This window comes from Bombus pascuorum, chromosome 5, assembly GCF_905332965.1.
Source record: "Bombus pascuorum chromosome 5, iyBomPasc1.1, whole genome shotgun sequence".
Taxonomy (NCBI): Eukaryota; Metazoa; Arthropoda; class Insecta; order Hymenoptera; family Apidae; genus Bombus; species Bombus pascuorum.
Window position 1 is genome coordinate 18,200,361 of NC_083492.1, and position 21,252 is coordinate 18,221,612.

A 21,252-nucleotide genomic window follows, 5' to 3' on the forward strand; every position below is an offset into this window, starting at 1 on the left:
ATTAGTGAATATTTATTCATATATAATTCTATTGAGTATATTAAAAAACTTCATAATCACATAAACAATTACAACTAAATTTAATTGTCTGCATACTACATAGTTATTTATTTTTTAAATAATTCTCATGTTATTCTGACAAATTTGATTCTTCAAACATCCTATCTCATGTTCTCTTTCCTCAATAATCAATGCCATGTACCTGTGTTGCTGTTTTTCACAAATGAGTCTCTTTTTATATTCTTTCATAGATTGATGCAACTTTTGATAAGCAAATTTTGCAAATGCTATTGCCTTCTGTTTCTCTTTTTTTAAATAATCTATTTCAACTATAAGTGTTCTACATTTTTCACATTGCGATAAATATACCTTGCTTAATTTGGTATCATTCTCATTCAATGTTATTTGGAAAGATTCATTTTTTTCTCTTTCTTTGTGTAATTCATCTTTAAGCTCATTAAATTCGGAAGCAACTTGCTGGACCATCACTTCACTGTCATGTAATAACTAATAAAGATAGGTATTTGTTAATACAACATTTTAATTTAAGTTTAAAATTATTTTAATAAATTTACTTTAATGGATATAAAACCTTCTTTTGTTTTGAAATTGTTTTATTTTGTTCCTCTATAATTTTGTCTTTTATTCTCAATTCAGATAAATGATTTTCCTTGAAAGTTTCTAATTCTTGTTTCAGCTGGTTACAAGTCGTTGTTTCTTTGCATAAACAATATTGCAAATGATCTATTTTCTCCTCCATTTCTTTAAAAGTAGAGTTACTTGATTGTAACATATTTTTCATCTCCGATATCTCGATATTCTGCCAATATAACTTAAATTAGTATAAAATCATAATTCGATGTTTGTTATTGAATTTACCTTTTGAGATAATTCTTCATTTCTTTCATGTATGCTATGTAGTTGACTATTACATATACCACTTACTTCACATATTCGTCTCTTTTGTATATTAATTACGTTCGTAAGTTCTAAAATCATATCCATAAATTCTGCTCTCTCTCTATTTAAAGCATTTTCTTTTTCTTTTACAGCATGTTTCATTCTCTTCACTTCTTTTTTAACCTCCTCACACCTTGTATGATTGAAGCATGCATTTAATATCTAAAGTGATTCTTAGATTACATTTTAAAGAAACAAGAAACAATATCCATATTCATGTTAAAAATTATTTGAAATTACCTTTTAGATTCATCCTCTGATAAAGATTGTAATTTGCTCTTTAAATTGTCACGTTCTTGCAACAGATCTGTATTCTTATGTGCAACTTCGATTATCTGTTGCTGAAAAGATAATTATTTTACTATTAATAAAAATTATTCATTTCTTAAGTACATACTTGTAATTTTGAAATCTCATTTAATAATTCATCCCTATCTGTTTTGACTAAATCTGCTTGATTTTTTGATTGTTTCACTAAGCCCATCGCAACATTTCTTTGTTCTTCAGCTGTTACTAATACATCTTTTAAACAAGCTGCCCTTTGTTCACTACCTTCTTTCAAACAATTTAGGCTACAAGTTAAAGATTTCAATCTTTTTTCAAGTTCTTTAGTGCGTTTTTTTTCAGTTAAAAGATCCTATAAATTACGTATTATATGAATTTAAAGGGACAAAAAGTTATTATTTTTAATAAAACCTTTTGAATTCTTTCGAAAATTTTCTTGTCTTTTGCACAAATATCTTCTATAATGGAATCAATTTTTCCTAATTCATTTGAAATGTTTTCATCTATTTCTATTTGAAATGTTTCCTGCTTTACTGCTTCATCCTGCACATAATTTGTGCCCAAACTATTTATATTTAATTCAGTATGAATATTATCTTTTGTTGGAATGGTTTGCTCGCTTTTCTCTTCGTATGTATCAATTATTTTGTCTTGAGTACACATTTTATAAAATTGTGAAGTTAAGTCTACTTGATCAGATTTACTTTGTTTCTCCGGTTCTTTCAACTCTTTACCAATTGCATCATTCATTATATTAACTTCATCCTTCAAATCTGTATGAACTAATAAACAATTTTGTATTAACAACATGTTAATGCATACTATCTTTTGCATGGATTAGTGATACTGATATACCTTCAGTTGAGGGAATCTTCTTATAAAAACATAATTTTTTGCGTGTTTTGCATGTTATAACATTACACGGTATTCTCTTTTTAATACTATCATGTGATATGCAATCTTCAGTGCAGTCGAACCTATTGCATTGGTCTTTTAAAGACAAAATTTTGTGGGCACAGTGACAATATTTAGCAATGTTATTGTATACATTACACTGTATAAAATATAATTTTTCGTACATTATTATTTTCCTGGATCAATTTATGTTTTATGTTATATTTACTTTTTTACATGTTGTTGTGGGATACACACTACATTCTCCATCCATTTTTTGCAATTTAGAAATAATTAAGAGCTGTCTATTCAAGGCATCAAGTCGCGTTGAAATATTGTACATTCCAAGTTTTAATTAACACTTTAGAAATATTTATCATAATATTAATTTATATCTTTTTTGTAGAATTTAAATTACTGACATTTAAATAGGTAATGTAATAAATGATACACATGAAACTATTGGGCATTCGTTTTGCATATAGATTGTCTTATTTTTTTATTTTGTATAATTTTTCGATTCATATATCATAGATGAACGTGTACAAAATTTACATTTGAACAAATATTATGATATTCTTTCAAGAAACAAGGAATTAAAAAGTAACGCACAAAATGCAAAATAATGGTAGTGGACAATTACTAACAAAAAGGTAGATATTTTTAAATACCATTATTTGTACAATGTATCGTCGTTACTTAGAGTTGTTTAAGCAAAAGAGATCGCATTATATATCGTGGAATAGTTTATTCCTTTGGGGATTTGGATTATGGATAGCTTTATGTACAAGCAATATATATCATTCAGTCATTTCAAAACAACAAGGTAAATATTACGTTCTGTATAATAAATTTATTTAACATAATAGCTTTCGTGCAGTTACGTTATTTTACTTATAAAATTCAGATCTTGAAGTTGTGTATAATATTTCGACAAAAACGGAGGCTATAGAAGAAATGTTACACATTACAAAAGCAAATTATATATACTGTAACATGATAATAATGTTAAAAACTGTACTCCAATATGTTTATGTTTTTGTATCTATATCTTTCGTAATACTTTTCGCATGTTCATACAGCGATTTCCTTAAAAAAGCGATAAAAATATGGAATAATGTGTAAGTAAAAAGTTCATATCGTAGAAGATGAATGATAAATGATAATTATGTTTTCAATGTTGATGGATTTTCATAGGATGTGCAACTTTTACTCAGCTATCTTTTATTTCACAACTTTCGTAAGAAGTCGTAACAAAAATATTTTTAATAAAAGCGATTCAAATAAAAGTGTCTCTGCTATATTAGAAGCTAAATCGATGCCAACTTTTATGATAAGTACAAAATATTTAAAAACAGAATTGAGTTGTGATGACGAAGAAAATAAATGGACTGTGGTAAAATACAAAAATAAAAATATATTGGATACAAATATAAATGTTATTCAAAGTGAAATTATTTTTAGTAGTTATACATTGTTGTTTTTCAACAATTATGAACTTTATCAATACTTCAATAATCAACATCTAAAAAATCATTTGTTAACGAAATATTTCGTACGTCAAGATTCAGAACATATAGGGAGTAATTTAAAAACTTCAAATAAGTATATAAGAAATAATAATACTTTGCCAAAACAAGTCATACAAAGAGGCATTGTTAGCTCTTCACCGGAATTTAAAAAATTCTTAGCAAATTTAAAAACATCTCAATTTTTTTATCCATGCATGTTAGAAGTATCTACAAATTATATGATCCGTATAAAATCAATAAAATAAAACACAATATTTTTATTTGTACAAACGTTTTCATTTTAAGTTTTTATAATATAAATATACAATAAGAAAACAGAATTCTGTTAAGCAGAAAACAGAATGCTAATAATCTTATATTTTCTATTATCCAATATGTGGTACATATTATAACAAATTTTTTCATGAAAATTATGTTCTTGGAAAGTATACAAAAACGCATGTTAGTTAATAATAATTTAAAAAATTACTTTCTTTTATTATATACAATATCTTTAAAAATTTTTATTAGAGTAAAGTAATTTATTATTAAAGTAAAACCGAAATATACCCAATATATCAATGCTGAACACCCTATAAACACTGGGTATATCATCGGGTACTCGATAGTCAGCGACGATGCGAAAACGATTGTTCAGTAACGTCTCTATAAACAGAATTGGATGAATAGTACCAGAAGCTTTTTATTATTATTTTTATAAACTAATAAATGTCCGAAGCTAAAATTTTATATTTGAAGTTCAGCCCCACAAATTTCGTGTTGGTCAGCCGGTTCGGAGCTATAGCCGAAATATTAAATAAGCACAGATTTGTAAATATTTTATAAAAAGTTATAAAAAATATTCATCAAAGTAATAGTAAATTTTGATATATAATAATATACAAAAAAATAAGTGTCTCGTTTCTTTCATTATTTTATTCTATCTGTTTATTGTTTGAAATCATTGAAAGTTTTCATTAGTTTGTTAAAATAGAATGAAAAAGATCACTATTTATAAATTTTACATTTTTTTACTTTACGTGGAAAGAACAGTATTATACTTTACAAGCTCACAAATACTATTTAAAAAAACTCATTAAAAAAACGAATTATTTATTAAGAAAACACTCGTGAAATTATAGATAGCAAAAAGTCTAATTTTAGTTAAATCTCTCTTAACTTTCGCTATGAATCATCTTTATAACCTAATAAATACAAAGTTTGATTGTTCAACTTTAGAACACTTTATATTTTTTTTGGAAGGGTATAAGTATGACATTATGAGGTAATTAACTTAACAAGTAATCCAGCGTGATTTATAAAATTGATATATACATATATATATATATGTGTATATATATTTTACCAAACAATTAGTAGTAGCAAACAATAATCTCAGTTTCTTATAAAAATTTAATGATTTCATAACAAATATATTATATTTAAATTTTTATATTTAATTACTGTATATCCATATGGAATTAAACATATATATATACACTTAATTATCATAAGAGTCTTATATTTATTTTATACAAGTATTGTAAATAAATTCGGTATATATTTACTTTATGACTATAAATAAAAAATAATTAGTTCGTCTTTAAATTACTTTTTAATTCAGTTAACAAGATAGAACCTATTACCATCTTTTCGCAGTTAACACAGATTTCCAAACTTTCATTACCTATCACTTTTATTGTTACTAATACTAAGGACTTTGATGCTAATGTATGGGCGGCAAATCTGCAAAATAGAAATCTTTTTAAACAAAATTTCATTTTCAACATATTACATAAAGTAATTTTGTAACATTTTAAATATTTGTATCATAAATTTGTAAATTTATAACATAATTAACAAATTTATAATGAAATTTGTAATATTTTATTCAATAACATTTTAAAAAATCGTCTGAATAATTAATAATCCGAATTATTAATTCAATGTTCTTTTACCTTATCTCTTCATCACCGCTAGATATCATTGCAACATTCGCAGTTTCAAAAACTTTTTGGGATATAGCTTTCTTATTCCCAGAATATTGCACTTTCGCAACATGTTCATTCATACCCTTCAATTTAGTCTTTTCACATGTAAACATATTTTCTGGCAAGAACACGGCTCTTATTATTTCTCCAATTGGAGCTTTAATAGTAACTGGACAGGAATACATGTCATCTCCAATTGCAAAATCAATATTAAAATGTGCTGGTTGTGTGGAATCGTTAAAATTGATCCCCAATGTTGTGGACAAATTCGAATTTACTTCTAATAATGGTATTCGCATAAAATCATGTATAACCATTCCTTTTGGTAAATTCTATTAATGAAACAAATTGTCTTATAGTACTTATATATAAATATATATCAGTTAATAAATATTAAAAACTGACGAATCAATTGTTGTAGATTATATAAATTTACCTTTACTCCTATTTGTATTTCTTTAACAGGTTCGCTACTTTCATTGGAAAATGTTAATTCAATGGTAACTAAATAAGCACTTACTAAGTGCTGCGATCTAGTAAATCTATATTCAATTTTCAAACCATGTCCCGTAATAGTATTTAATAATTCAGATTTCTTTATGGAAATAAATGAGGCTGAAATTTCTCTGACATCATTTGTAATATTCAAATTGACAGGAGTAAGAAGACTACCAGTGCTTAATGGCATAACTGGTGTCATTGGAATCACTGAAATTAACAAATAAAGTTTTGAATGAACTGATAAATTATATTTGTTATAAATTTTAAATTCTCTCTCTGTTAAACCACCAGTAGTATAGTTAAACACGATCATATTTACCATCATCTAAATCTAAAAGAAGATCAATGTTGCTTTTTGGTTTTTCTGTTGCTTCTTGATTCGAAGCCTTGTACTTTTCCTCTTCACTTTCCTGAGAATTCTCAGATGATTCTTCAGAATCTGATTCTTCACTTTCAGACTCGCTGTTCGACTCATCAGATACCTTGGTAGATTTCTTTTTCTCACTATCATTCTCAGATTTACCAGATTCAGATATATACTCAGATGAATCACTCCCCTCATCAGAAGAATCAGTTGTTGAAGTATCTGAAGAGTCATTTTCATTATTTAATTCTAAAAATTAAAATACTCGTATAAAATTTAAAATAAGACTATTTAAATTAGTACTCGAGTAAAATCTTGTTTACAACTGCAATAATTTAAAACATACCATCTGCTTGAACACTTTCTTCATCACTATAAAAGGGTTTTTCTTTTTCTTTTCCCTTTTTTTCTTTCTTCTCTTTTCTATAATATTCATCTCTTGCATCTCTAGTAGTGCCACTTGCAACATCTCTTACAGATGGATCAGGAGCTACATCAGGGAAAGGTGGCAAAGGACGATAACCAGCACATGGCATATCTAAATAATGTGACAATGTTCCTAACTGATATTCAGAATTTTTGAACCTAGATGTTAGAGTTGGTGCAGGTTTTGGAGCTAGAAATATTCTTTTTGCAAGCTGTGGAAGATTTTTCTTATGACCATCTTCGTCAAAAATAAAACGTCTCAAGAAACGTGCACGATCTCTAATATCGTAGTTTTGATCGTATTTCGCAAGTTGGAAAACGTATTGACAAAATGGCTTGGTTTGAATAGGATTATTTAGACACAGCTTTACAGCCAAATTTAATATTTGGAGCTTTACAATATCTTGTTCATTTACAAAATTTTTAGCCATTTTTCTAAGCACATCCGGTGCTATCTTAGGTACTCTATCTGAATATTCTCCTAAGAGCCACAAGATAGATGCTCTGGCTTGTGGTATAGTTATGAAATCCATTAATTTTGCCATATGAGCAATTATATTTTTATGTTCGTTTGGTTGAGTTTGTAACAGCTTCTTTATAACAACAACGCTTTCTGCTACGACAGCCTCTGGATAACAAATTATATTTTACTTTTTGTAATACGTAGCTATATTATAAGTATTATATATTGTAATCTAATTTCATACTTTATACAGGGTTAAAGAAACGTTCAGAACTAACGTGACAGAGATAGATTAACTATTTAATTGCTTTTAAGTACTTACCATCTCGATTACTTAATAATGAAACTAATCCATTCAAACATGTATCAGTCACTTCTTTTATATTACTTGCACATCTCCCAATTGCTTGTATACTAGCCCCAACAAATTCTTTATCACTACTAGAGATGTAAGTTTGGAATTCTCTTAGTATAACTCCAATACTAGTTTCAGTTGCTAAATTGGTCAAAATATCTAATTTCAGAAGTTTTATATGAGTAGGATCTGAAGTTCTCACAAAAAATGACTTAAGAAAGGGTTCAAACATTCCCTGTGCAAAAACAATAAAAATTATAGATTGTATCAAACTTCTATTATAAAAAAATTTCTGTATTAAATTAATATTTGCTACGTGTTTAAAAATCATTTTACAATAATTATATTACCTTTCTGGCGATTGATATGTTAGCAATGCAGTGGAGAACTATGCTCTGAACTTCTCTGTGTCCTCTTAGTAATCTAATTAATGCTTTGGCAGCAATCATTACTTCGCTTCGTGGAGCAGTGTGGTGATACAATTGAGATACTGCCATTACTACAGAAGCATTTCTACTTTGCAAAAGAGGTTTTGTATTTCGCAATAATAATCGATGATCTGGATCTATTGTTAATTTTGGTTTCTTTGTATTAGACGAATCAGAATCAGAATCATAAAACGGGCGATTTTCATCATCTTCTATGCTCTACAAAAATTAATTTCATATGATATATATCCTGTATGTATAAATTGTCTATGATTTTGGAAAATTATACGTACATCTACATTAGGGTTAATGAATTGTGTTCTTGCATATCTTGTAAGCATGTTGACTATAACAACTTGACCCCATTCATCGACATCTACTAATAAGTTACAGAGCTTTCTATAATTTTTATGTATCAAATCTATTCTTTCAGGACAAACCTCTTCAAATGCCATTGCTGCAGAACCCACAACAAGAGTTGTTTTATCTGATAGTAACTTTTCTAAAACACCTATTAATTCCTCTTTTTGCTCAGAATCTAGCGAATAAAGTTTAGGAATAGCATGTGCTGCAGTTTTTCGTACATATGGTGACATATCACTGGCTGAATCCTTGATAGCAAGCATTACTATAGGTACTATCATAGAAACTCTTATACTTGAAAGTACTCTTAAAGCACTGGCTCTTATTAATTGATTAGGATCTTTTAATGCTCGTTGAAATGTAGAAATAGATAAAAGTGCAAGATCTTGTTGATCTTCAGCATAACGGACTAAATAAACATAAACTAATTTTTTCACTTCAATATTTTTTGATACAACATTTTTTACTACAGCTGGGAATAATTCTGATGCATCTCGTCCCTTTGCTATCATCTGAAAAAATAATTTGTAGTAATTATTTGTTAAAATAAGGATAATAAATTAAATTAAGAAATGAAATATTTTAATGAATATTAACCTATTCAATGATTACATTAACATTAATCTCAATTTTTAGATATGCACTTCTTTTTAGTATTTCATATTGTCTGTACATTTTTAATAACTTTTTAACATATGCTATATATTATCAATCTTGAACAGGTTAATTTTTTAAAATGTATTATGTATTTTTATTTAAGCATATTTTATATACTTCTTAGCGAAAGATTTCAAGAAAAATCTAGATAAATGATTAGATAAATATAATTGATTTATTACCCCAATTATACGCTTCATAGCCTCTAATTTAAGTCCATCCTTATTACTATCCAACATTTGTTTCAAATCTTCATGTCTATAAAAATATTCCTTTAAGATACATAATTACATATTTTTTATTAACATACTTAATAATATATTATACAATAAATAACATAACACATTTATTATTATTTAATTTTCAAATATACAGTATAAAGATCAAGTATAAAAATTTACTGGCGTCATTGTTGAAATAAAAAGCAATATATTAAATAAATATACTTATAAATAATAATTAACGAAATAAATAATATAATATAATAATAATAACTAAAATAATAAATCTAAACAAATAAATACAATTATCATCACTTACAATATTTTAAATGTTTAATTAAAGATATAGACAGTGAAATATAAATGCTATTTCTCTATAGCTTTAAAATTACGACATAAAATTAAGATACTCTAAGTAAAAAAATAAAAATAATGCAACACAACATTACATTTGAAAACAATATGTAAAGTTTCTAATTGGAAAGTATGTCAAATTTCCTTGTTACATTTGAGTAAAAGTTCAAATATATATAAACATAGTTTTACAAATAAAACATATTTTCACATTGAAATATTTACTTTTTATAATCCGAGTGAAAAAATCCACCTGAAGCGGGATCAGTTGCAAGTTCTGGGTCTGCTGTGCTCGACGGTCTATCATTGCTGTAAGAGCCACCGTTATTCGATAACGAATTCGCAGCAGCAGTTAACATTTTATTCCAATTTCACTCGAACCAAAGTAATTCTTCTTTCTTGTATTAAAAAAAGTCACACAGACTTTCCTATAGCACACGTGGTTATTTAAAAATTTATGACAAGATGCTTTCAGTACGTATTAACAGATACCCATGTTACTTAGATCTTAGATCTGTTTAGATTTGAGTAAAGTCCATTCTTTAAGAAATCCTGTTTTGTGTATCGAATGAAAATTTCTAAAAATAAAATAATGTGTAAACCTATTTTCTTCGTTAATTTCTTACAAATACATTCGTTTCGTTCATTTTATTTAGTAGGGTTAAAAAATACAAGTTAATGACTATGGCATTTCTAAAAATAACGATTGAATAAGCGAAACCAGTTCGTGAAGCCACACGTATTACAAATAAGTTACTAACCTAGTAACTTTTATTTGTGCATGTAGGTATGAGAATATTTAATTATGATAAAAAAAAGTTTTATTTCTTATTCTACCTGAACTCAATAATTTAACAATTTCACGAATACAATTTGCATATTTGCTCAAATTATATAATTACATATAAATATTAATACAATACTATAAACAGTATCAATGTATTATATAGTTACAGAAACATTTTAAAATAAGCATTGAAAAATTAACTTTTACTGTTATCTTAAATATGCCAATATGTGTGAATAAATATTTTATAATATATATTTTCAATATTTAACAAGTACTGCACTACATAAAAAGCATAGTCTTTAAAAAATAACGTTTGGAAACAAAAACGATTTCTATGAATGATATAAATTGAATTTTATATATTTAATTTTGTATGGTAAAATATCATTGATATCATAAATTATTGTTTCGTAACTATTTTTATAGTTTTAAAATGTTTCGATTTTTCTTTATAAAAATAATTGATATATTAAAAACATTAAAAATACCGAATATAGAAAATAAATATTTTATTTATAATCATTTGAATATTTATTTTTAAATGCTAATGATAGTAAAGTAAATAATAAATATGTATAATTCACATTTTTAAATTATGTTAATTTAAAGTTATGAAAGAGTTTATTTTGTATGACACTATAATACAAGTTCAACTAGTTTATTGGTATATTGTATGTTGTCTGGTAACAGCATAACAATTTTTTTCATAGGAAGCTTGCTAAGAACTTTTCTTCTCTTCAGCTGGTTTTTCTTTATCTGGCTTATTACATTCCCTGGATTTTTGTCGTCTTATTGTGGAATTCAAATCTTCTTGACAATTAGCATATGCCATACCTAATCCAAAGCCTCCACCAGTTATAATAGGCCACTTTCTTCCTAAAAGAAAATTAATATTTATATCATTTTGTAATACATACATATTCATATATTTCTTAAAATATTAATAATAAATATATAATAATGATATATATGATTAAACCATGAGATTTTTAGATTATTGAATTGTTCAAAAAGTTTATAGTTTTCTTTTCTTCTATTAAATGAAATTTTCAAACAAATACTGCTCTTAGTCGGGCACTAAAAAGAATAAAGGAGAGACAATGAATATTCATTAATAATTCATACTTTTTTCTGAAAAATGTAAAAAAATGTTAAATTTCGTATATCCAAGAAGTAGCTGAAACATTCATCTTTATCTGCCTCATTTACAGAAGTACAATATTGTTTCATTTTTACTTTGTCATTTTTACAAAACTTATTCGAAAGATATAGATAAAAAATTAAATATTTCAGAAGCCTGTAAAAGCTATTTGAATTTTTTAAACTGAAAGCTTAGTGAATTTGAAATTTACTACAAAAAACGACAAATAATTTTTTAATAAAGATTTGTGATGTTGTAGATAGTAAAAAGTCTACTTTTAATTAAATCTTTCTTAATTTTCATTACGAATTTTCTGAACAACATAATATTAAACTGTCTAATTAATAAATCAGCAGATATCTAATAATAATATCTTATTAGATTTCAAATTCGAAATATCGTAGAACCTAACCTGTATCATGTATGTAACGAAACAACTTTCATTACCTAAAATTTGAAAGCGAGAGAAATACTTGTGTAAAAATGTAAAATTATATGAAATTGAACGTATAATATTATATTACTTGTATTTTTCATTCAAGATTTGAAGTTAACTTCCGAAAGTTACGTATTCATTTGAACAAAAACAAATTAAATTCATTATAATATTAAATGTAAATTTTTATTAATATTAGAAAATATGTGAGGATTCTTTTGTTAAAAAAATGTATTAAGTGATTTAAGACTTACGTTTGAAAAAAAATAGGGAGAATACTCCTCCAAGTAGAATTCCTCCTCCTATGAAGATGTCGTTATTATTATAATAAATAAATTCGATCTTTTATTATTTTAATGTCCAGTAAGAGTCGATTATTGAATCATAATTACCAAACTTAAATATAGCATCAGTAAAACACCGATCCCATTTTCGTCCGATTTCATCTTCAGCCCAAGTAGCCATTTTTCTATATTAAAGTAGATCTATAATATTAGATGTTATGTCACACGTCACAATCTATGACCATCGAGAAATAGTAATGTTGAGACATCGATTTATTCGTAAAAATTAATATTATAGGGATTCAGTATTTCTTTTATATTTTTCTCAATAATACATATGAACATGTGATATGATAGAAGACGACGAAACCAATATAATTAAGTAGTTCACATCTCGTTCAAACAACGGAGTATGTAGGAATATACGGAATACGTATATGTTGTTATATTTTGATATAAGTCATGACAGAAAATATTTCCTCATAATTGCACACATTCGCTAGATTTGAAATGTGTTTTCTTTGACGACAAGTAATCGATTTGTTCTATAAACTGGGTAATTTAATTGGAAACTGCCTGATCTATTTTTATAAATTTTTAAAAGAGGGAGAAAGTGGCGCCAACGGAGCTTTAGTTATTAGATTTAAAAATAAATCACTAGATAGTTTGATAATTTGTTATATTTTTTTAGTAACAAAATATCACTAAATACAGTGTCCATTATAAACATAATTTTATATGCAATAAAATAGCATAATAAAATTAATTAATATTTTATGTAACCAAAAATATATAATTATTTTTTTCCAATTTACTATTAATTCCTTTCAATGAGAACAAATAACACATGGAAATGTAATTTTAATTTAACATAAGAGTAAATCACAAGATACCAGAATGGAAACACATAATTTAGTAAAATAAATTTCTTCGTACTCTACATTGTATGAGGAACAGTTTCTACCTAAGTAATATGTCTATCATCTAAATAATATAATAAAAATACTTCTTGAACTTTTGTTTTACTTTTTAAGATATAAGAGAATATAAACATAGAAAAAGTGAAAATTGAAAATGTATTTTAACGCCATCTCGTAATCGATTCTATCCTATCCTACTAGAGCATTCTAAGCCTAAGATTTAGTATCCACTGTGTATATTCCATTTGACAACATGGTTGTCGAGAAACATCACTATAAAATTGCAATGACAGAGTTTCCGGTGCAAAGATAGGAAAAAAATTCGTGATTTGAACATGTTCGTTAAATATTGCAAGACGAAGAAAGGATAGTTTTAATCGATGCAGACTCGATGTTAAGTGCTGTAAATCAACTAGATATACATTCATGTTAAAACTGCGTCACAAATAATGTTATCGATTAATTTTTTAAGAACCTCTGAGTCAGTAGCCAAACGATCAAATAATAGTAATAGGAAAGCGATTAATATAGAATTATTAATGAGGTTCTCATTTTTTATTGTGATTTTTATCGTAACAACCCACCTATTGTCGACGGTCAGCGCAAGTGAGTCATTGGGAAATCCGTATAAAATATTAGGTGTTCACAAACGTGCGACCTTACAAGAAATTAGAAAAGCGTACAAAAATCTTGTCAAAGAATGGTACGTATAGTATTCTCTATTATTTCATTATTATTTTATGAAGATTAATATTCACTCTTATTTTTTTATATTTTAGAAACCATTTTAATATACTGAAGGTGTTTGCTATTAACAAAAATAAGCTATTTTATATTTAGAATTATAGACTTCATTGACATTGTACTAAAGTATGCCAATTATTTAAGTATATCGTTCATTTGCTGCAACAATATAAAATAACTCAAAAATAAAAAATTTGGGGAAAACAAGTTTGAATGTCTTGAATCGTTATAATTTTATAAGAACATTGTATTAAAATCACAGATTGTTGTAATAAGCTGATCAATTTGTATAAAAATATTATAATATTCTCATCCAGTTTAATAAATTCACATTCATCCTTAAAACAACACAACTGTTTCTTAGATATTAATGATTCAAAGACTAAATTTTGATTTATGTCATTATTGTAGCAAATGATTGATATCTGATCAAAAAGCAAAGACAGATAATTTCAAATGATTTCTTATTTCTGTATCTTGGATTGCAGCGTGAATACAATGAATTGAATTTATTTTTCCAAATAAAATTTATTTCCTTAGGCATCCAGATAAAACCAATCACCCAGGTGCAGAAAACAAATTTGTGGAAATTACCAAAGCTTATGAGGTAAAATTAATAGCAATAAAAAAAAATATAACGTAATTTATCATCTCCTTTCACTAGAAATTGTCTTGTTTCTAGATTTTAACAGATCCAGAAAGAAGAAGGAAATTTGATAATCATGGAATTACAGAAGAAAGTATTTCTAGGCAACGAAGAGACAATAGTCACTTTAACAATGTCTTTGATCCATTGGAAGAACTATTTGTCAGAAACTTCAAATTTCATTATCAAAATCGAGACATGTCCCTTTTCTATAAGATGAGCATCACATATCGGTTTGTATCATTCTGTTAAAAAGTGTTTAATACATATATACATGGGTTGTATTGTATTGTTTGGGAAGCAATAACAAAATTTAAAAAGATTTCATGGTAATAGAATTTTATTAAGCAATCTATATATTTTCATAATGATATTTTGCCATTTATTAGAAGTATTCTTAGTAACTGCATTTAATGTTCAGCTAGAAATATCTATTTTAATCCAATATTATATATTTTGCTATTTATATGTTTTATAAACAGATTCCAATTTCAAAAACGCTATGAACTTTCTGAGCAAATCAATACTATGTTTATTTCTATTATTATATTATAAATATTTTAAATATGAATGATTTTTGCAGATCATTTGAAAATATAATAGTACCAAAAACTTTACGTACACCTTATCTGATATTATTTTATTCGGACTGGTGTTTTGCATGTTTACAAGTAGAACCAACATGGCGACGTTTGATTGATGAGTTAGAACCACTGGGTCTTGGTTTAGCAACTGCACATGCTGAAAAAGAGTCTGCTTTAGCAAGGAAACTAGGAATTCATTCGCTACCATGTCTTGTTGTTACAATAGATGGTCGTACAAGTGTATATAAAGAATCTCTTTTTAGTATCCAAAAGATTGTTGGTATGTATTATATAATGTACTTCATATTTCTACTTTGTAGTGTGATAGAATTGAATTGTTTATTTCTTTTACAGACTTCTTACGAAACAAATTTCCATATAAATTAATACCTAATATAAATAAAAATAATGTAGATAATTTTCTCTCAGGATGGATAGATAATCGAATTCGAGCTTTAATATTTGATAAGAAAGAATCTGTGAGATTACGATATCTATTCATTGCATTTTATTATAGAGACCGTGTTGCATTTGGTTTTGTTCAGGTACACTTTATTCTTACTTGACTTATTGAATTATGTAATTTTTCAGTTATTTTAATTACAATTTTCTTTGTAGACGGGAAAACTAGATACTGAACTTATTGTAATGAAATATAAAATTCCTATGGATTTGGATACTTTATTGTTATTTAATGAAAATTCCGAGAAACCTATGGCATCTGTCAGTATGAAAGATATATCAAGTGACACAATGCACAATGTTATTTCAAATAATAAATTCCTTGCTCTACCAAGACTTTCAAATCAAGCAATGCTAGACTCAGTTTGTCCACCTGAGTGGTTAAGACCTCAAAAACGATTATGTGCAGTTTTAATATCACAACAAAATAGTCCCCTTCATGATTTAGCTAGGCATAAATTTAGACAAGCAGCTTTAGAATCATCTTACAGGTAACAATGCTTCAAATATATTTGAATTTTAAAATATTTCATTCTTATTATAGGTTAAATCGCATTTATTATGTAATGATTTTACTATTTTCTATCATGAATGATTTGATTAGTATTTTCTTATTATAGTTTATTATGACTTATAACTCACCAATATTTACTCATTTAATATGCACATAATGTGTTACGTGATTTAACTACTTCAATAAATTTGAAATTATAGATATTTATATTACTCAATTTATACAAAATTACTAAAGAAAGTTTTAAATGTAAACTTTCAAATATATTAACTAATAAACAATAAATTATAAAGTTATACACAATTTTTTCTGAAAATAATTTCAATATACTACGATTATTTTATTTCACAATGTTTAATTTACAGTACTGAAAGGGTACGATATACGTACGTATTTAAGGATACACAACCAGAATTTGTATCAGCATTATCAACAGGAGAAGGTAGTCCTTTAGAGCCTTTATTACATATTGTCATTATTTGGAGAAGGGACGCGAATCATTTGAAATATGAATGGTTACCTACTGGTTGGATTGAAGCTGCTCAAGATGAAACTCAGTGGAATGAAACACGTCGCAACTTAGAACAAACCATACAAAGATTATTACGTGCATCGGAAGCTTTGCCATATGCTGCAGTTGTAGGAGAACTAGCAGATGAACATGCACAGGTATGCATTCTAGTTTTTGCTCAAAAGAGACCAAGATTAACCTCCTATCTTACATCATTGTTTAAAATTAATTTTAAATGTAATTTTGTACAGGGTACTGTAGACAAACTTATTGGAAAAGCATTATTAGCTGTAGATTATATTTCTGATAGTCTTACTAAGGAGCAAATATTGCCTTTAGTATCAGTAATTGCTACTTTAATGTTAATTGGTGCTGCGGGGTATGGGATGTCATATCTAGCGTAAGTAACATCACGTTAAAATGATGTTTTACTTAGTTTAGAAGATTCAAAATTTCGATTTTTTATATTTCAAGATCATTCTCATTTTATATTTAATTTATACAAATTCCGTTTTGAATCCTTATATTAGTTTCAATTCTTTAAAATAATATTGAAAATAAAATCCATTTGATTATATTGGTTTTTAAAATCATACAGAAAATTAGAGGAAGCAGGTATTCAAGCTGAACGTGCTCAATGTAAGGATAATAATAAACCAACGCCGTCACAGCCACAATTGCGATTACACGAATTGCGGGCAGAGAAATACAATGGTTTAGTTCGGCTATTAAAACCAGGTTGTAGAACCATTATATTATTAGTCGACGTTCAAAGTAGACTAAAATTATTACCAGCTTTTCATAAAGCTGTGTGGCCTTATAGGTAAATTCAACATATTAATAAAAATATATTATAATTGTAATATAAAAATAAAAGGTAATTGGTATTATTACAGGAAAAATAAAACTCTTATGTTTGGACATTTGTCTCTCGAAAGAGGGTTAGAGTGGTATAAAAAACTGTTATCTCTCACCTTGCCAGAACAAAAAGAACTAAACATAAATGCCAAGAATTGTGTTGGCACTGTATTGTCTCTAAATGGGCATCGTAAATATTTTTGTATGTACCATGCCAAACATCCAGAATGTACTAAAGGCAAAGGTTCTAAGGTATATATGTTTTATATATGTATATATAACTATTGGGTTGGCAACTAAGTGATTACGGATTTTGTCATTAGGTTGTAATGACAAAATCACTTAGTTGCCAACCCAATATTTTAAATCATGTATTTATTAAGTGTACAAAGATGATAATTTTTATATACATGTATATTTTCATGTATAGAGAATAGAACGAATGACAAAGCAGTTAACTCGAAGAACAGATGATGCAGAAGCTGGCGCATTTATAGGTTTTAATAGTTCCAATGAATCTGATGCTTCTGAAGAAGAGGTATGCTTTTTATATCTCACATATCCTATTGCTGAGCTGCAATAATTAATATAAAATACAGTAATATTTAAAAATATATGATATTAAAATCAATTTCTCTTTCAAAAAATTCTCACATTATTTATATTCTAGAAATTGAACTGTTCTTTGTATTTACAAACTTTTATATTACAGGGCGGAAATAATGTTTTACGCCAGGACAATCTTTTGGATGGTTTACCAATGTGGCTGGATAGGCTATTTGAAGGTTTAACACATCGTTATTATGTAAATTATTGGCCCGAGTTCACTGCCAAGTAAATGGAGATTGGTATACATTTTGGTAACGTGTATACTTCTTGCAATAGAAAAAGGGATCCAACTAGTCAACAATATCATGTGTCATTTAAAAGTCCTATACAATTTAAAGGGAAATACATCCCAAATACATATTTAATTTCATGTAAAATTAAGACATATTCATTATATGTACATGAAGGTATTATTTATTAATTTACATGCGATTTCTGTAAAAAAGAATTTTATAAATTGTTATAATAGTCGATAAAGTTCTTACAGATTCAGAATTACATTATTTTCATCAATTTTCATGAGTAATAAAAATTCTCGCCATTTTTAATAATATTTTTAAAGTAATTCTAGTCGATGCCATTAAAGACATAACAGTATTTATATTACATGTTTAAATACTAGATACTGTATATTTATATATATTTATAACATGCCAATAATTTGTTTTTTTTTTTTCCTTCAATATCAATGTTACGCTATGGTATATTGTTACTTTTATACCATTACGTTATAACAATTTCTATTTTCCATATAACATACAAGGTTTGATAAAAAATACTTGTATATCATAAATGTTAGTTATAGAAGTTATTTTAATTTTATGTCGATTTCTTTGAAACAAACATTTTCATTTAATTATCCTGTTTACATAATTTTCAATTGGGATATCTGTTTATTAATATGTAACAAAATGTTTATGGAATTTATTTTTGAATCTCTTCGGTCTCATTATATTGGGAAACATGTACTTAATGAATGCTTTAGTTTTTATATTTTTGATATATTGATATACATTGATGATATATTGATTATAAATAAATTTTAAAAAACTTTGTTCATATTAATGACAAATTTTACGGCAATATTTTAATTTTTATGCTTTTAATAAGTTTTAATGTTCTTGGTATATTAATGACAGATAAATCTGAAAATATTTTGCATTGTATCATTATGTACAATGTCTTTCCCAAATGAAAAATCAAATGCCATTCTAATATTACATATGTTCATATTATATTGCAAAGTTTAGAATGCTGTGTACATTTTGATATAAATTTTTTCACTTTTATTATATATATTGTTATGCAAATGTTATTTATAATAGAATTTTAAGATATATTCATTTATGTTCATAGAGTCACCTTTTTTTATCAGACTTTGTATTTATAATGTTAATATTTAAGAATATATCTTTGTTTCTTCTGTGAATAAATATTTATATTATACATTTTTTTTATCCATGTATTTTAATTTATCTATGAAGATTGATAACCAAAATATGCATATATTTATCAATTCATTAATGTAAGTTTTGATTAAAAATTTATGGTAGTAATAAAGATAAATAATTACATGCTTTATAAACAATTTATAGTTCATGGAAAGAGAATGATTAATATTCTCATATAGAACAATAATATCAATTAATATAAAAAACTAGTCCCTTTTCCAGCTACATTTAAGTAATCTATATCTTTAGATTATATTTTTAATAATTACACAAATCACTGCATTCTCCATTTGAATGTTATGTCATCACGTAAGTAATGTCATTTTTATATTTAGGAAATTAAAAAGCAATAGCTCATTTTCCTTTTTCTTTTGATTTTTCAATTTATGGTATATTATGTTGTATATGAATTTACATTTCACTTTTTACACAATTTTATATTTAAGATATTATCCAATTAAGATTTACATTAAAATATGCAAATCTAAAAAATTGCAGAAAATTACTGTTTAATTTCCTAATTTTTGTATCTCAAGATTTGTTTATTGAATTGTTGATCATAAAATTATATTAATTTAAGTGAATTATTCAAATTGACTATTCCTTTTGTGCGAAAATTATTTCTAGTGATAATTCAGCTAATAAAAGATGGCAAATTTTAATTTTTTTGAGGGAAAAGTTAATCTATCAAAAACAAGTTATTACTACTATTGTATAAAAATAATATAATAAATATAGTTTCTTGCTGTTTCTTTATCAATTCTCTTTAAGTTAATACTTTAAATATTAGGTACTTAATTGCAATTAATTGCCGCAAAATTTAACTTTCCTGCAATATTTGTTCTTTACTTTCTTTCCTTTCCTGTTTTTTTATTATTATTTGAATTTGAGAAAAATTGATCATATTTGAGATTTTGAATTGTACATATTATTGAAGTATATATTTTTTGTGGAGCTAGTCAAATTACTATATATTTCCGTAAAATATATCAATGTGTTTAAAAGAATCTCAAATGGCAAATATTGAAATGGCATGACTTATGAAGTGATTTTATTATAAAAGAATCAATTTACGTTTAAGATATACATGGATCGTGTTTCATGAAATTATGCTCGGAATTTTTTAATGCATGGAAGAAAATTATATATAAAAAATTGTTTACATTGTGTATACATTCTATAAAGATATTTAAAATATGCTGAAATAAAGATATATGAATAAATATGTATATTATATTGATTTGTAAAGTATAATCAATCTGTTTTGCAATAGCCATTATTCAAAACCCTATATAAATATTTATATATTTCAGTATCAATTTGTGGAGTTTACTAGTATTTTGTAAATTTTATATTATCAGAATTAATCATTTGAACGAACAGAAAGCTGAGATTTTGATAAATCATATTGAAGACCATTGCAAATAATGAGCTTCATCTTATACAGATGCAATATTTTACAGATTATAATTATTAAAAAATAATTTATATTATTTCTATGTAATATAAATCTTTTTTGTGGTACTATT

At 26.0% G+C, this 21,252-nt stretch overlaps 4 protein-coding genes across 7 annotated transcripts; 1 reads left to right on the plus strand and 3 right to left on the minus strand.

The window, feature by feature from the left end:
• On the minus strand, positions 1–2,646 carry LOC132907357 (GRIP and coiled-coil domain-containing protein-like). 2 transcript variants are annotated; one of them, XM_060960382.1, is made up of 6 exons: positions 2,101–2,642; positions 1,358–2,027; positions 1,201–1,301; positions 880–1,093; positions 593–820; positions 1–507 (listed from the first exon to the last, which is right to left on the minus strand). In XM_060960382.1, the coding sequence occupies exons 2-6, from the start codon at positions 1,442–1,444 to the stop codon at positions 115–117; spliced, it is 1,023 nt and encodes a 340-aa protein (XP_060816365.1). In that variant the 5' UTR covers positions 1,445–2,027; positions 2,101–2,642; the 3' UTR covers positions 1–114. The 2 variants fall into 2 exon arrangements, with proteins under 2 accessions (XP_060816365.1, XP_060816366.1); XM_060960383.1 differs by having other exon boundaries at positions 376–507; positions 576–820; positions 1,358–2,646.
• A 1,011-nt stretch (positions 2,647–3,657) lies between these two features.
• On the minus strand, positions 3,658–10,133 carry LOC132907354 (AP-3 complex subunit beta-2). 3 transcript variants are annotated; one of them, XM_060960372.1, is made up of 10 exons: positions 9,999–10,133; positions 9,381–9,470; positions 8,472–9,053; positions 8,101–8,397; positions 7,718–7,985; positions 6,853–7,560; positions 6,462–6,755; positions 6,078–6,349; positions 5,609–5,973; positions 3,658–5,396 (listed from the first exon to the last, which is right to left on the minus strand). In XM_060960372.1, the coding sequence occupies exons 2-10, from the start codon at positions 9,435–9,437 to the stop codon at positions 5,243–5,245; spliced, it is 2,997 nt and encodes a 998-aa protein (XP_060816355.1). In that variant the 5' UTR covers positions 9,438–9,470; positions 9,999–10,133; the 3' UTR covers positions 3,658–5,242. The 3 variants fall into 3 exon arrangements, with proteins under 3 accessions (XP_060816355.1, XP_060816353.1, XP_060816352.1); XM_060960370.1 differs by having other exon boundaries at positions 6,462–6,728; positions 9,381–9,456; positions 9,999–10,132; XM_060960369.1 differs by having other exon boundaries at positions 9,381–9,456; positions 9,999–10,132.
• Positions 10,134–11,165: 1,032 nt separating this feature from the next.
• On the minus strand, positions 11,166–12,901 carry LOC132907399 (MICOS complex subunit Mic10-like). The gene is made up of 3 exons (XM_060960470.1): positions 12,533–12,901; positions 12,395–12,442; positions 11,166–11,439 (listed from the first exon to the last, which is right to left on the minus strand). Exons 1-3 carry the CDS (start codon positions 12,603–12,605, stop codon positions 11,282–11,284), a joined length of 279 nt encoding a protein of 92 aa, XP_060816453.1. The 5' UTR covers positions 12,606–12,901; the 3' UTR covers positions 11,166–11,281.
• Positions 12,902–13,537: 636 nt separating this feature from the next.
• On the plus strand, positions 13,538–20,963 carry LOC132907398 (dnaJ homolog subfamily C member 16). Its single transcript, XM_060960469.1, has 12 exons — positions 13,538–14,047; positions 14,629–14,695; positions 14,771–14,967; positions 15,318–15,598; positions 15,673–15,863; positions 15,937–16,271; positions 16,660–16,963; positions 17,057–17,205; positions 17,404–17,628; positions 17,702–17,915; positions 18,094–18,201; positions 18,376–20,963. The coding sequence occupies exons 1-12, from the start codon at positions 13,794–13,796 to the stop codon at positions 18,499–18,501; spliced, it is 2,451 nt and encodes an 816-aa protein (XP_060816452.1). The 5' UTR covers positions 13,538–13,793; the 3' UTR covers positions 18,502–20,963.
• The last annotated feature ends 289 nt before the right edge of the window (positions 20,964–21,252 follow it).